This window comes from Notechis scutatus, chromosome 3 (genome assembly GCF_049901735.1).
Source record: "Notechis scutatus isolate UNSWTSFEM ecotype Mainland chromosome 3, rNotScu1.2, whole genome shotgun sequence".
Lineage (NCBI taxonomy): Eukaryota > Metazoa > Chordata > Lepidosauria > Squamata > Elapidae > Notechis > Notechis scutatus.
The window spans coordinates 29120436-29137427 of NC_142011.1; the positions used below are offsets into that span (position 1 = coordinate 29120436).

At 40.0% G+C, this 16992-nt stretch overlaps 1 protein-coding gene and 1 long non-coding RNA gene across 3 annotated transcripts; one reads left to right on the forward strand and one right to left on the reverse strand.

The window, feature by feature from the left end:
* The first annotated feature begins 184 nt into the window (after positions 1–184).
* On the forward strand, positions 185–4401 carry ADIG (adipogenin). 2 transcript variants are annotated; one of them, XM_026665071.2, is made up of 3 exons: positions 185–341; positions 2407–2699; positions 4065–4401. In XM_026665071.2, exons 1-3 carry the CDS (start codon positions 215–217, stop codon positions 4083–4085), a joined length of 441 nt encoding a protein of 146 aa, XP_026520856.1. In that variant the 5' UTR covers positions 185–214; the 3' UTR covers positions 4086–4401. The 2 variants fall into 2 exon arrangements, with proteins under 2 accessions (XP_026520856.1, XP_087815089.1); XM_087958963.1 differs by lacking the exon at positions 4065–4401 and having other exon boundaries at positions 2407–3094.
* A 2441-nt stretch (positions 4402–6842) lies between these two features.
* LOC148131129 (uncharacterized) lies at positions 6843–16852 on the reverse strand. Its single transcript, XR_015748467.1, has 3 exons — positions 16648–16852; positions 16312–16468; positions 6843–7153 (listed from the first exon to the last, which is right to left on the reverse strand). It is a non-coding gene; the product is annotated as an uncharacterized LOC148131129 (long non-coding RNA).
* Between the last annotated feature and the right edge of the window lie 140 nt (positions 16853–16992).

A 16992-nucleotide genomic window follows, 5' to 3' on the forward strand; every position in this document is an offset into this window, starting at 1 on the left:
TTTCTCGAATTATCGTCTAATCTGTAACATTTCCCTCTTAATAGGCTTAAAGCCAGGGTTTTTAAAAAAATATCAGCTATGTTGGAATGATAGCATAGCTGCTTTGTGATTCAAGTCATGATGTAGTAAAAGAGGGTAGTTACAAAATGGTATTTAGTGTCACACAGCAAAAACTAAAGTCACGCACACAGTTCAGCTGGATTTTGAACCAAAAATGAAGTATCCCCTAGTTCCTTTAATTAATGATCTAACATTTCCTTTTCTCTTCTTCTGGTTTTGTTTGCCTTTTGGGATACTATTGATCTTACTGATTTTTTGGTTTCAACATCTACTTAATGAAGGTAAGCCATATTGCACTACAATTTTTACAGTTTTCATTTAATGTGACTTGTAGGAATTATGTGGGTTGTAGCACAAGGTATCTAGGAATTGTCAGGATGGGGATAGATATTATAAATTGCTTTTTATATCCCATGATATCCAAATATTAGCATGGCTGAAAAATTAGCACTATGTCTATTTGAACAGGATCTGCTTCACTTAAAAATGGAGATATGTAGTAGATAAAACCCAAAATATTTAGAGGTTTCTTATGTCATTTAAGCAGAACTGATCAAGACTGACTCAGGCCTCTCCACCAGTTGGGGACTGCACTGAAATAAGGTCAACGCCATTCCCTGTATCCTAATGATACTATAGGGGCTTCCATAAGTCTTTGGAAGCTGAGATGAGTAACTCTTGGTTTATGCTCCAGAGGAAATACTGTGGAAATGTGAAGGCTATATTTGCAGTGTTTTTTCTTTGGAGCTGCAGATTAAGTCGCTTTTGTGTGCAAGATTTCATTTTATTTTTTTAACCATACCTTACCCCCCCAGACTTTTTATTTAAAGTTTTGTTGTTCACGACATATAGCAGTTAATATTTTAAAGCTGGTTGTTCCTGGTTATGAAAAGAATTCCCTATAAGGAAAGCAATGGGAAAGAAGGGGCAGCTAGTTGCTGTTATTAGCTCATCTTGGTTGGACAGCTGGAGGAAGTTCTGGTTGTTGCAAAATAAGGATAGCCAGGTGTTATGCAGCTGGTTATGATTGTGTGTGCATGTTTATGTCCAAGATCGGTCATGTAAAAGGAATAGGAGTTACATAGGCTTGATGTACTAGCTTTTAACTAGGTTTAATTTGTTGGTGTTTTTTAACTATATTTATCACACAAGAAGAAAGATCTTGGATGACTGCAGTTTGTTAAACTGATTGAACAGAAGGGTGTTGTGCTTTTAGGCTGTGTCCAAACACAACTTCAGTTGCTGCCATATTGTAAATTGACAGATTCACCATTTGGTAGACCTGTTAATGCAGGTTAAGACTCTTGGGATCCCATGGCTAATTAATTGCTCTAGAACAAAAGCTACTAAAATTGTACTTTTCTATCCAAACTGTCAGTGGAGGCACATTTGAGTGCCTCTTAGTTACAAGCCAGTTTAGTTAACTGATTAAGACACTAGGCTGAAAACTAGGAGAGTGAGTTCTAGTCCAACTCATAGGCATGAAAGCCAGCTCAGTGACAGTTAGTCATACTCAGTCCAACTCACTTCACAGGATAGTTGTGGGAAAATAGGAGTTTATTTATACCAGTTTATTTGAGGATATGAAGTAATCATCCCACTATATTATCGCTTGGAAATGCATATGCTGCTATCAGAATAAAACTCCTTTTTGCAACATATAAAGTTTGGAATGGTGCTATTCCACCACAACTCCAGAGCTATTACTGGTCTGTGTTATCAAATGCAGTATTTTACAATATAAAGAAATACGGCTGCTAATTTTCCACATAGGGGAACTAGTAGATTCAATTGGTGTCATACAAAATATACACATGGGTTTTTCTTATGCACAAATCTAACTATAAAGCATTTTGAATGACTTTATGAAAAAGGTAAGTCAGCAGCATTTCCTCTTGAATAATGGCAAATGTCTTGATTGCCCTTCTCAGCATGTGTAAATAACCTTCTTCAAAACATCAATCCTAATTAGCAATCCCTATCCAATATTGAGTATTATGAAGTTGCCTTCTTCACGAAATATTTATTCAGATTTTTCACTGTTATTAAACTCAAATGTTAACATGCTAAAAACAATTATAGAAATTGCCTCTCATTATTGGAGCAAGAAAGATTTCATGCATTAGAAAACAGATCAGGAGTCTAATTTAGTTTTTGATTTCCATCTTTGATAAATAACAATTGTCTGCTTTGTATATCCATGTTATGCATTTTAAAAATCTAAAATGTACTGTAGGTACAAAATCTTGTTTAGCTGTTAGACCTTCTGTATCTAACCAAAAGGCCTTTATAGCTTGTTTTCTTTCCCCATTGTATTGATATAAAATCCTGATATTTATATTTTAGTTGAAGTTCCCATTACTAAAGAAATAAAAATGCCACCCTGTGATGATCCTGATGGGAATACTGACCTCAAATCTGAACATGAATCCAGTGGAAATAACAGCCGAAGCAAGTGCAGAAAAGCCTTAAAATTTGATATGAACTTGACTCCAGTGTTGGAAAAATTGGGCTGCAGACCTGCTCACTTGAGTTCAAAAGAAACAGAGAAAAGCCTGTCTGCCTGTATTTCACAGCAACTAAACCAATGTGGCAGACAGTATTGTTCTGAGAAGAATTTGATGTACAATACACCTGTGGTAAGTAAAAGGACCTACTTGTAGTATAAGAGTAATAATGTTTCTCTCTTTACTAGGTCCGTAGAAGAAAGGGATCTGTCTGATGTATGCCATTAAAGTAGGGCTACATGAAAAATCCCTGAGCAAAGTAAGGCAGAGCAGTCCTGATCCCTTTTTAACTAGGTTGGAAAAATTAGACCTTGGGTATCTCTTTTTCTCCGCAAATTGCATTCTATACATAAATGACAGATTACCTTCCACTCATCCATTATAACTTGGGTCAGATTTACTAACTCATGCTCAGCAAATAGTTCTGGTCAATATTTAGTTCTAGAACTTGGTGGCTAATGTTGTCTAAAGAGATTATAGTCTCACCATATAACCCAGAGTAGGGGGCTCCAACCGTGGCAACTTTAAGACTTGTGGACTTCAACTCCCAGAGTTCCTCAGCCAGCTTGCTGGCTGAGGAACTCTGGGAGTTGAAGTTTACAAGTCTTAAAGTTGCCAAGGTTGGAGACCCCTGACCCAGAGCATGCATAGTTGCCATTTTTTAAAAAAGCACTGCATATGGCTCTAATATTACAATTTTGTGCAGTTTTTAGTTGTTTTTGGCTCCTGCTGGACTTAAGAAAAACAATTTTTCAAGGTTTGTCATTTCTATAGTTATTGGAAGAATTAGTAATTACATCTGTGCTGCTTAAAGGGGATAAAAGTTTAGTGCTGGGTTTACACATTCCCTGCAGCTAGTCATATGCAATATCTGAGAAACTGGGACCCATTTCAGCCTCTCAATTTTTTGGAGGGATCCTTTTGAGTCTTTGTTTTACCTTTGAAGGAGGGGAGGAGTTAAGACAAGAAAGCAGAGCACTATTGCTATCATTCTGAAATCCCCTGAAACCAAGATATTGTTGGTACGATCTTCTACACACCTTTGAGAGCAACAGATGGCATAATGGGGAACTCTGTGTATGTTACCTGATTCTTAGCTTAGTCATGGTGTGTTAACTAAGTCAATTGCCTAGATTCTCATAACATGCTATAACAGAACTACACAAACAACATTATGGCTTAACTTAGTATGGGAATAAAAACGTTTACATAGATAACGTTTCTAGAATTCTGCTATACCAGGGGTGTCAAACTTACGGCCTGCGGGCTGGATGGATCACGTGCTGGCCCTGCCCCCCCCCCTCAGTTTACCGAAGGGGAAAAAAGTCCTGATACGTCATGTGACAACACTGTGACTATGTGAGTTTGACACTCCTGTGCTATACTGATTGATCTGTGTATTGGCTTAACTGTCAGTAATATCAATGGGAGACAAATTTGTAAATGTTTCTTAACTGGATTTTTTATTTAACTTCTGAGCTCTGTCTCTCTTTTTAGCCTTCTTCACTAGTTGCTTGAGATTTCCAACATTCTGTGGATGCAGCTACTCTCTTCATCTCTGGTTGCTCATATTTCCAGCTCCTTATCTGCTCGAGGGAAAAGCCTGTTGAAATCATGCTTTCCTTAAAAAAAGAAATTGGCACCTGTCATCTCTTGCAAGGAAGAGAAGGGCTAATGCCATCTATGGGGATAATTAAAATACAGCTGTTCCACCAAAGATGGATGTGTAGCAATTCTTTGGTTTATCCTGTTGCTAATTTCAGGTGTGCTATTTTTTTGCTTTATCATTTAGATTTTCTGTACACAAATTAAAACATTAAAGTGTTTCCTTGTTCTTGAATTAAGGCATTCTTAAATGATATTTGAATATATAAAAACAAAAGAATTCCTTTATATGTATCAGCTTAACAATTCTGCTTTCTTAGAGAATACAAAGAAATGCTGTCCTGGGACAACATTTAACAAATAATTACTATTACAATGTAAATGCAAAAATGTTTTTAAATGGTAATGGTGAAAGTTAATTACAGATAATTACTTATACAGATAATGCCTCTTAAGACTAAAAACAGAAGAAATGCCAGTCATTGCTAAACTATAATAACTCCCAGCATCCAATGCCATTGGACAAATTTGCTGGGATTGCTGGGAGTTATAGTGCAGCTCCTTTTGAAGACATTTCTTAAATTCTAAGTGGTTATAAGGTGATTTTTTTTCCCTTTTGCTTTTTGTTATAACCAAGAATATTCAACTGATATAAAGAATCCCATCATTTTATCCAAAGGCCTTGATATCCTTCCTAGGACTATCTTAAAGCAACAGACCATTTCAATAAACTCGGTTAAATAAGCCATGTATCAGAATCTCGGAGCTGGTTAACCTCAGTCCTAAGCATGAATGTGAACCATTGAATCTGTGCATCTGTTCCTCCCCATTGAAATGAACAGGGTGGGAGGTCTTTCCCTTTGGGGAAACTTTCCACAAAGTAATCTTGTCTCTGGACAAATGTTTCTGTCATTTCTTAGTGTATAATTTCAGGTATAATGTGGCTCAATTAACTACAGGTATTCCTTGATTTACAATGCACTTAGTCACTGTTCAAAATTACAACAGCACTGAAAAATGTGACTTACGACCATTTTTCACAGTTACTACCTTTCTGGCATCCCCATGATCATGTGAAGAAAATTCAGATGCTTGGCAACTGGTTCATATTTATGACCATTGCTGTGTCCCAAGGTTACGTGATCCCCTTTTGTGATCTTCTGACAAGCAAAGTCAATGGGGAAGCCAGATTCACTTAACAACCGGGTTACTAACTTATCAGCTGCAATGATTCACTTAACAATTGTGGCGAGAAAGGTCATAAAATGGGACAAATTCACTTAACAATTTTTTCACTTGACAATAGAAAGCTTGGTCTCAATTGCAGTCCTAAGTCGAGGACAACCTGTACTTAAAATTATTTTCCCCTAACACCACCAAATGCAAACCTAATATGTCATAACTAGCTATGACAATAAAAGTGGGAATTTGTGTGCAAGCAGAAGAAACATGAGTTGGATGTTGATTCTGGAAGACAACTTATTGGAAGTTATTTAGAAAAATCCATAAAACATTTAGCTCATCTCTTGAATGTACATTTATTGTGGGGGGGGGGGTTGATGTTTCAGAGAGGGGGGCTACCACAGAGAAAGGCCCTTCTTCTGGGCTCCATCTCCCTAGAGCAGGGGTGGGCAAACTTTTTGGCTCGGGGGCCTCATTGACTTTTAAAATTTGACAGACGGGCCGGGTCAGCACAAGATACGATACATTTAAAAAACTGCAAAATTTCCACAAAATCAAGTCACTGCGCCTAATGCGCCACCTGTCATTACAAGTCAAAATCAAATGAATGCAATCATTCAATCATTCACATCAAACCTTAATTCTGTACCAATCTTCGGCGGGCCGGATTAAAAAGACCAACGGGCCGGATGTGGCTCTCGGGCCATAGTTTGCCCACCCCTGCCCTAGAGGGTGTGAGGCAACATTCCCTGCTTCCCCGATCTGATGGATCTGGTAGATATGACCTGCAAGAGTCTTCTTTCAGTCATTATTCTTTCAGTCATAAATCCTTCCATTCTCCATCAATTAGTTAGAACTGGAGAAGCTTCTTGGTTAGGAAGCTAAACGTTTTCAAAGGAAAAAAAAAACTCCAAGATTGTCCAGTTGCCTTTAAAAAAAAAAGAAGCACCTTCGGGTCACCTTAATGGTACTTTCACCGAACTCCTTGAAGGGACTTTTTCCGCCCACTGTAATCTTATCCCGCATCCTTCGCAACTATTTCAGCTTGAAAGAAGAAGTTTCTTCAATGGAAATAATTGCTGTATTTCAGCCTTAGTCTGGGTTCATATCCAGCGGCAATGGTTCTCAAAGCATGTCCTAAATTGCAGATGTACAAACCCCACGACATCGTGGGCACAAGGCAGGCTATTCCTCTTTTCGTTTTCCAGGGCTACTTTCCTTTCTCTCTGCCGAGGACTTAAATTCCCCCCCCAATCCCTCCGCGGGCTCCGCCCCCGGCTCCATTCATAGGCGACCTAGCAAAGCAGAACGCCTCGCACCAGCTGGAGCAGGAGGCGGGGGAGTGGCCGGTTGCTTCGGCTGCTTTTCGCTGCAGTGCCCGCGTTCGTTCGTCCGGCTGGAGCGGAATCGGCCGGGGTCTTTGTTCTTTAGAAGTGCTTCATCGGGGGCGAGGAGGGGACGAGAGAGGGAGCCGTTTGAAGGTGGGTGGAAAAGCTGCTTCCCCGATCCTCGTCCCATGCCAAGAACAGGGGAAGCCGCGGGCTTTTAGGCTTTGCGCCCTTGGTTGCCTGGCTAAGACGGGAGGCGGGAGGAAACAGACAGACAGCCCAAGTTTTAGCAGCTTCTCTTGGTGCACCTTGAAAGTATCGCAATGAAAAGAGAAGGTTTCCTCCAGTTCTCGTGCAAGCGTCGCTTTTGCGAGGAGCAAGCAGCCCGGATTTAAAGGGCTGCTTTCCTTAAACCAGACGCCAGGCTCCCAAAGAGCAGGATCCGTCCCCGAGTAGAAGCGACCCGAGTTCCTGAAGGGGAAGGAAAAAGTTGTGTGGTCGGTTACTCTAGTGCTAGTTATAGAGCGCAATAGAAGTAGAAGTAGACTAGGAGTAGGAGTAGTAGTAGTAGTCCCCTGGATTAGCGGGAGGGAGGGGGACTCCTACACTGGGAAAGCGGAACGAGTTGCTGCTGGTATTCCCCTTGCAGTATTTTTTAAAAAATTCCCACCCTATGGGGGTTTGTATCCTGCTCGCCGCAGCTCACTTGTGGCGAAGAATTGCCAGCGTAAGGTAATAACAGGAGCCTTGCGGGTTTCCTCGGGAGTAAGACGCGCCTGTGTTGGAAAAGTTCACGCTCCGAGCAAGTTCAACTCTGGAGCGCGCGAGGAAGTTTCTTGGTTTTTCCAACCTTTTGCCATTATGTCTACGGGGAGATTCTCAACCATCCCGATCCCAAAGGCGCTTTTTCCAAAAGGCGAGTAGACTTTCTTAGGGTTTTCCCCCCCTCCCTTTGAAAACGTTTCGCTTCTCATGCAAATAAATAGAAGAACCGAAAGTTTCTTGGATGAGAAGCGAAACGTTTTCAACGAAGAAAAAAGAAAAACCAAGAAAGTCCACTCGCCTTTGGAAAAAGAAAAAAAAAACACCTTTGGGACCACTTCTTTCTTTGTGGGTAAATGTGCCTGGCGTTTGAGGACTTAAAAGGGATCATGTTTCTCTCTTGCACTCTTATATTTCGCTGCGTCCTTTGTTCAGTATATTATTGCTACTTCCATCGTCTGCTAACTGCCAGGAACCTATTACGACTTTTAAAGATTTTGTTATAGCTGCCCATTCCAAAACGCGATGTTCCACATATTTTAAAGGAATAGTCATGATACGCAAAGCAACATTAAACTCGAAGGTGGAGTTTTGCGGTTTTTGAAATGCGTTGCTTTAAAATCCGGAGGGGTGCATCGTATTTCCCTCTCTGCCTGTGCAAACCATTAAGCAGCATTTTGTCGGTGTCAGCTGACAAACTGCATTGTAAATGGTGATCGGCTGCAAATGGATGAACCGTTAGTGCGGCAGTTGCTTTCCCGTTGGGCTTGCTCAAAAACACATGGTGGGTAGTTTTTTTGTTTTTGTTTTGCTTGACTTGAAATAAATAGGCTTACTCAGAAGGATGGTTGCTTCTGTGCCAGAGGCAGTCGGTTTGGAAGAGACTGGGGTTCATATTAAAAAGAATATTATGTCTTTTGCAAATTGCTTCTAAAATCTGGAAATCAGAGCATAATTGCTGCGGATGCTCTTTCTACTCCTGATGAAATAGGACTTGTGGACAAATCATTTTAATGCTTTTGAAAAGAGGATTCAGTCTGGTTCCTCCAGATAGATAATTCTCAGATTTCCCAATCTGATATTAGGAAATTGAACCCAAAAATAACTTGTGCAGGGAGTTGATTATATTTTTATTTATTTAATTTACAAATAACTCAAGGCAGTGAACATATCTTAACACACCTTCCTCTTCCTATTTTTCCCATAACAACCCTGTGAAATGAGTTGGGCTGAAAGAGAGTGATTGGCCCAAAGTAACTCAGCTGGCTTTCATGGCTAAGGCAAGACTAGAACTCATGATCTCTTGCTTTCTAGATTGGTGCTTTAACCACTACTAGAGCACACTGGCTCTCTTGTGGGGGGGGGGGTCTTCAAACTTGATAGCTTTAAGACTTGTAGACTTCAACTCCCAGAATTCCTCTTCCAGTCATGTTAGATCAGGAATTCTGGGAGTTGAAGTCCACAAGTCTTGCCAAGTTTGAAGACCCTTGCTTTATATTACAATGTATATGAGTGTGTGTGTGTGTGTGTATACACATACATATACACACCAGTATGTCTGCGGACACCAGTATACATGATGCAGTCTTAGATAATTTTGAGTTCCCAAAATAAAATAACAATTAGAATTTAATTTTTCAAATGATGAAATCTCATGAGATTGTAGTAGCAGAAACATCATGCAGTTGGGGATGGGGGCAGAACTCTCCAGAAGATTTCCAGTGAGAATGCCAAACTTTTCATGAGTTCTAAGCATTGTCATGAGATTTATGATTTTCTTTTACATTATGTATCCTTGTAAACAGCTCAGAATGTTTTTGGAGCTGGACCATCTTGAAATCTAATAAATGTATTCTTCAGGCACTATTTATCATGTACCACTGTTTGGAATCTACTGATATTTTTTATGATTGAGTTTTGTTTAAAGCATTATATGCCTCTTTCTTGTTTCCTAACCAAATTTAGTCTGGCCTATGCCTGCTGTCTTTAACATTCATTCAAAACAAAGCAAAAGTCCAAGAGGTTTTCCTGTCATCTTTTCATCCCGGAAATTTAAAGCAATGTGCCAATTGTAACAAAATACATTTTAAAATATTTTTTAAAATAATGTCAAAGTTTCAGCTGTAAAATCAGCTTCAGAAAATTAGTGAAGAACTAATTTGAAGAATTATTAGAACAGAGGATGTTTTACTTCTTGACTTCAGATCCAAACATGAGTGACCAGAAGCAACCATCGTCATATTGGTATGCTACTTAATGGTTTTGTCTGAATTTTGTGAAATGGCAATTTAATGACCTGGTTCTGGGTTCCATGGGTACTCTTTCTGGATTACTCAATTAGCAATTAGCTGGGTTTACACAATATAATTGGGTGGTAGATTTATATGCTATACAAGACCAAACTCTAAAGAATACATATTATAATTTTGTGCAATAATAATAAACTACTCCAGATGGCATGGTGATGAGGGGAAAAGTTTCATTGTAACGTTTTAAGCCACCGACTCGCCTTGATGTGAAATGAGCAGCAGACAAATGTAATAAAAACAAAAATTTCTGCAACAGTTGTCCTGAATTACATTTTGATTTCTTGTTCTGGGTCAATAGTTCTTATTCATTCCTTGGGGGATTAGTAGTACTGTACATGTAATCCTTGTTTAGCAATTGCCTCATTTAGCAACTATTTGAAGTTATGACAGTGATAAAAGAGTAACTTTGAGCTCAGTCCTCAGGAGAGCTGAGGTAAGATCATAAGCACAGTTGTAGTTTCACTTAGCAACCATTTTTCTTAAATGAGTTGTGGCTCCTGATTGTGGCTACTAAATAAGGACTGCCTGCATTGTGTTTCAGCCCTTATCCATAAAAACTAGATTGGTGGGTGTGGTATGGTTTTTGGTATATAGAACTTAGTGATGGCTGAATCAGCTTTTAATTTAGTTGTACGTATTTATTGATTTGAAGGTGGGGAAGCTGGCTGGATATCAAATGAAGAACTTGCTGTGATTTCTGTGATATTGTACCTTATTACACTCTGGAAATCTATTGTTTCTTAAAAGTTTGAGAGACTAATTTGAGAGAATATGATGATTTCATCCAAATAAAATTTTCTAGGTGCATATTCCTTAGTGAAAGAAGCTGAGGATAGAAAAGATATTGATTTCATTAGTATTTTGATTTTTAAAAAATCAAGAAAATAATTAGTTGAATGACTTAGTCCTACACACAAATTGCAATGAAATTATACGCCCAGATCGTCACTTAAACTGAACTGTAGGTCTTTTCATAAAATGCAGGTGGTGAGAAAATATGCATATACTATGTGCATGATTTTTCTGTGAATTAGAAATGAGACAAACATTAAAGTTAAACCTAGCTTAACACATTCAATATTCCATAGATACAGGAATTTATTTGGAACTAGCTTCATAGCAAGTGTTCAGATTATGAATGAAGGCGAATGTATGTGTCCCAGGATAATGTTTCAGGATCCAATCTGGGTCAGTCACCGGGACCAGAGGTTTTGTCTTCCCAGCTTTCAGACTAGTGCTGGAGCCCATCTTCAGGGAACTTCTCTCCAGCAGTGTTCAGATTATTTCATGAAATATATTAATATTTAATCATGAGCCACTTTTTGTATGACGTTGAAATGATGTTATAATTTGGCAGTTCTAAAAGCACAGGATGTACTTTGTCCTTCAATTTCTCCAAGGAGCCTCTTTCACCTTGCAAACTGCATCATGGATCATTAACATTGTGATAGTTGTAACTTATTTGAAAGATTTATATGGCCACCCATCTTATGAACCATACTGTCAGCTTGCAGCAACAGTTTAAAAACAATAAAAGCCAACATCCGTAACTTCAAATCTCATTAATGTGCTGCCTGCTTTTTCTTTAAATAAACAAACAATGCTTTGAATTACTTAGAGATGTCAATTTGATTAAAGCTTTCACCAGAAGGGACAGAGATAATAACTTTTAAAACAGCTACTTGAGAAAAAAAACGTGATTGGGAGGTGCAATACATTCTTAAAATTTCTGAGTTATGAAGGAAAAAACGTAGTGTACTGTTTTTCCTTTCTGTTATATTACAGAAACCAAATACCTGTTGGACTGAATTGGTTGGAGATTTAGGGCTGATGAGAGGAAATACTTTTTTTAACTTAGCATATAATTAAACTGCAGGGTTTATTTTACTATAAGATATAATGAGTTTAAAGGGGATTAATTAGGCTATCAGTGGCTACAAGAGATGGTAGCAATGTAATAGCAATAGCCCTTAGACTTGTATACCGCTTTATAAGTAGTTTACAGAGTCAGCATATTGCCCTGAACAATCTGGGTCCTCATTTTACTGACCTCAGAAGGATGGAAGACTGAGCCAACCTTGAGCTGGTCAGGATAGAACTGCTGGCAGTCAGCAGAATCGGCTTGCAATACTCATTCTAACCACGGTGCTACCATGACTCTAGATTTCAAGGTATGGGTAGTCCTTGAGTTACAACCATAATGGTTATGTCAGCCATGTGACTGACTTGATTTTACAACTGTTGTTAAGCAAACCAGTGGTTCGCTATAGGCTGGTTTTGCCAAAATTTGGAAGTAAATGCTAAGTTTTGGCAAAACAGTTGTAAAATGTCATGTAACTGTAGGATGCTGCAAATGACTGAATATGGCCTGGTTGCTGAGTACCTGAATCGCAGTCACATGGGGGAGTGGAACTTCAAATCTGGCTTGTAAATACTCCCATTGTAACTATGAACAGTTGCTAAGCGACTAGTCATACGTTAAGCACTGTTGTACAAAAAGATGTAAGGGAGGAGAGAAAAGGAACTGTAAGTACCTATGTGCTAACTCCTAGATATATTGCATTTTCCAGCCAACCTCATTAAAATTCCAGTTACTGTCATGAAATACAGATTGAGTACATTAAGCAACGCAAGGAACATGGTCTCTGATAGCTTCTAACAAAGTTCTGCTGAACAGTAGCAAATAATAGACTTGAGTTTTACTAGAATGTGATGTCATTTGGATTTTCAATATTAAGCTGAGTAATGCATTGAAAACTCTTTTGACTCCCCTTTTAAGTATACTTTGATCATATCATTTTTGGCATTAAAAAGCCCTTCTGGTTTGTTTTTTTCCTTTCAGTATCCTAACTGGAATAATCTACTTCTAGGATCACTAAGCAACTACTCCCTCTGTTGGTTTGTTTCTGCTATGATTGTTTTATTTCATAAATATGGAAAGCAGAGGAAGTGCATCTATGCAATTCTGCAGTCAACTGTTAGCCTGAACTTTGTGGCTATTGTTTTCCCTATCCTTGTCATAAGACAGAATGCTTCTCGTGCATTGTCCCCAGGGGTGGAATTCTACCGGTTCTGTCTGGCTCTGTAGAACCAGTAGCTCTGAAGAGCAGCAGACATAGAACCGGTTCTATGTCTGCTGCTGTTTTGGCCCACCCACCTGCCTGGGCTCTTACCTGATCTTTATTTCCTGCTTTTTCAACCTCAGCTGCCGTGCAAGGCACAGCTGCGGTTGAAAAAGCAGGAAAAAGGTGATTTTTCAAATGCTGCTTCCCTGCATGCAGCGCTGCTCAGCTGTCCAGGCAGCAAGCTGACTAAGACTTACACGTGCATGCAGCGTGCAGGGAAGCACATAGTAAATCACTGAACCGGTAGTTAACCCTGTCGGATCCCACCCCTGATTGCCTCCCGCCTTATGTTATAGTGCATTTAAAGAAGGCTAATTGAGTGGTGCAGGGGCCTAGAGGTGGAGCTCTCGCCTCACAATCGGGGCTGTGAGTTCAATCCTAGTAGAGGCAGATATTTATCTCTCTGGGCCCAATGAGTATATATCTGCTGAACAAAACTCTGCATTGGTTACAAGAAGGGCATCCGGCCATCAAACACTCTGCTAGCTCCATTCAGTTCCCCAGACCTCCACCCCGTAAGGGATTATGAGATGGTTAAAAGATGATGATTTAAAGAAGGCTAATTGCATTTATTTATTTGTATCTCACCTTTTTATACTCAAGGTGATGAACATGTTTAATACTCCTTCCTCCTCTTGTCTCACCCACAACATGGGATGGGATGGGATGGGTTGAGAGAGAATAACTGGCCCAAAGTCACCCAGCTGGCTTTCATGGCCAAAACAGACTTTGAACTTGGTGTCTCCTGGTTTGCTTTCAAAAATTTGCTTTCAGATTCTCCAGCCTAATTTTTCAAGCCTAATTTACAACTAGATAATTATGCTTCATTGCCTGCTCTCTCCTTTCTCTGAGTCACTTGAAAGATAACAGCAGTGGCTTGTCACTGAGAGTTTGACAGCATATAGATTTTAATACGTTATTATTAACTTTAACATGAACTTTTTCTCGTATCAAAAATGTTTGTAATCGGTAATGTTATCTTAACATCTGTATACATCTCAAAACCTAAAAACTATAACTACTTCTATTTAGAATTAAAGGCTAAAGTTACAGCCAATCTGTCTTTCTCAAGCTGGTGGCAGCAATTTTGGGCGGATAGAATTTGGTTTTCCAGTTGCTTACTGGATAGGCAAGTCCCAAAGTCGTCTCTAATCACACTTCTCTGGATCGTGCCATGCTCTGCTTTGGTGGTCTTCGGGCACCTCTTGAACAAACAATCCAGATGTAGGTTATAACCCCCCAGTCCATCTCAAAACCATCAGCCAACATTGTTCTTTACTGAAATGAGATCTTCCAGAGTCATTGCTGTCTAGCTCCATCTTAAGTGGCCAACCACTACAAATCCTACAAGTTTTTGTTTCCAAAATTCCTTCTCATTTTTTAACAGTCTGTCTTCCTTTCCCTGTTCGGCAGGCCCATATCTTACTCTGTGAAGAAATTTACCTATGGGAAACAAAGATGTGTCCTATTTTAAGATTTTTTTCCCTCCTTATCGCACTAGTATATGCTGTATTTGATTGTCTTGTTTGTGATTCTGTAACAGTTTCAGAAGGCAGTATGACTTCCTGTAGACTTGCACAATTGCAAAGCCTCCCCAAAACAAAGACAGTTGCTAATATGTACTCCAATTAGCAAGGTATTCTGTGCTACACTACAGCATTTTTGGGTGTAAAAATATGATGATATTGATAATATCCTCCAAGTTAGTGTATGATAGGGTATGATAATATCCTCCAAGTTAGTGTTCATTGGCAGTAGTGGAGGATGCTGTGTTATTGCTGATGCTGATTGAAGCATTAAATTTAGCCTTTGTACGTGGAAATGTGGAAGAAGCGATAACATCTTGTCCTTCACCTCTAGAAGCAAAGTATCTTAAACCCATGCAATCCTTATTTGTAATGGGTGTCCTTCTGATTCCTGTTATACTTCCCCCACTAAAATTGGTTTTCTGATTACATTTGTAAGACTACCTTCATGGAAGTTTTCTGATATTCAGATATCATTAATTTGTTTATGTAAACATTCTCCTGCAAGTAATTTTGTGAAGTCTTAGCTCTCTGGGGAAGGTTCTAATGCTGGGAAAGGAAAAGAAGAGGACAAAACCAGCAGTTTGAATGATTGTTGTAGGACAGTGTATGCGCTCAATTACTTTGCAGATGAGTGCACTGCTAGAAGCCCTGAAAGACTAGGTTATATGTAGATTATCATGGAGAAAAACTTATCTGGTCGCTATGAGTTGACAATTATTTGATGGTATGTAATAAGTTGCAATGAGAGCTAGGGTGGTATAGTGCAGGGGTGTCAACTCAAGGCCTGTGGGCCAGTGAAAGAAGAAGAAAATGCAATTCAATGGAATATAGAAACTTAACAAAGGTCACTTCCAAGAAGAGCAATAGAAAGGAAATGGAAGGGGTGTTGGTAGACTTACCAGATCTGGCCCACAGGGTGCTTAGATCAGGGCTACCCTGAAACAGCAAAGGACCAGCGCATGGTGCCTCTGCCAGCAAAAATGGAACTTGGGAGGGCCACACATGTCCCTCCCAGACTCCATTTTTGGCCATGATGGCCTCCTACAGCTTGCTGCCAGTGTAAACAGAGCTCAGGGGGCCATATGTGGTCCCCCCGAGTTCTGTTTTTGCTGGAAGGAGGCTGCAGGAGGCCGCCATGGCTGAAAACAGCTTGGGAGTCCATTTTCGCTGGCAGAGCACTTGGGCCACCACAGGCGACACAAGTGACGTTGAAGTGGACAGGCCCACCCTGGCCCCCTGAGGTCAAACACAACCCTGAAGCGGCCCTCAGTGAATGAGTTTGCCACCCCTGATGTGGTGGTTATGGCCCTGGACTATAAATTGGGAAAAAGTACTCGTTCTACCTTAGATACAAAACCAGCTGATGACTTTGGGGCCAGCACCCTCTCTCAGACTTAAGAAAAGGGCCGTGGTAAACCATTTCCAAAAATGTTGCTAGCAAAACTTGTGGGACTTGTTCAGGCAGTTACCAGGATTTTTTTAAAAATACTTATGTGTCTACATTCTCTAGCAACAGGAGTTTCAGAGTCTAGGTTTACTGTGATGCATCAAACCAAATATTTCTGTTGTTAGCTAATTAGCTTTATTTCCAACTGTGGTTTTCTCACAAACCTTTTATCTGTCATATGACAACCACTGAAGAATAACTATCCTAGGCAATCATATAATTTCATATGAATGTTGTGTCACTTTATTAGGAAGCATGATAAATTGATCACTTGATCGTTCCCTCCTGTGTGATCATTTGATCTTTTCTTAGAAAACAAAGACCTTCCTTCTCCTTTTAAAAAATCCACTGAGTGAAAGAAGAAGAAAATGCAATTCAATGGAATATAGAAACTTAACAAAGGCCACTTCCAAGAAGAGCAATAGAAAGGAAATGGAAGGGGTGTTGGTAGACTTACCAGTGAACGCACTTTCTAGACACGCTGCGATAGAATCCAGAATTGGGTATAACTCCGCCCTCTTATGACGTGAGCTGAGTCTGCCACTATAAAAGGTTCACCTCTGCTGAGAGCCCCAGCTTTTCTGGCGAAGTATCTTGACAGACTAGGATTGTTTCTGGAATATAAACAAATAGAATGAGCATACAACCGCCCCCCTACCTGAGAATACTAGACCAGATGGCCACAGGGTGGGGCTGGACTCTATCGCAGCGTGTCTAGAAAGGGCGTTCAGTGGTAAGTCTACCAACGCCCCTTCTCCGTCACGCTACTCCAGAGTCCAGCATTGGGACATACCAAAGCCTGCATGCCTAAGGGAGGGACTCAGCTGATCCTCTTAATCCGACCCTGGAACTACCCGCTGGAGTACCCTTCGTCCAAATGCAGCCTGTACAGATGCAAAGGAGTCCAGCCGGTAATGTCGGACAAACGGGGAAGGCGAGGTCCATGTAGCAGCTCTACAAATTTCTCCGATCAGAGTCTGCATGGCCCAAGCTGCCAAAGTCGCAGTCAGTTTCTTGGGAGTCAGTCAGTGTGCAGTCAGTTTCTTGGGAGCTGGCAAGCCAAGAGTTTCATATGCAGTAGAAATGCATGCTCTGATCCACCTACTCAACATGGGAGATGAGGTCTTAGACTCCAAGG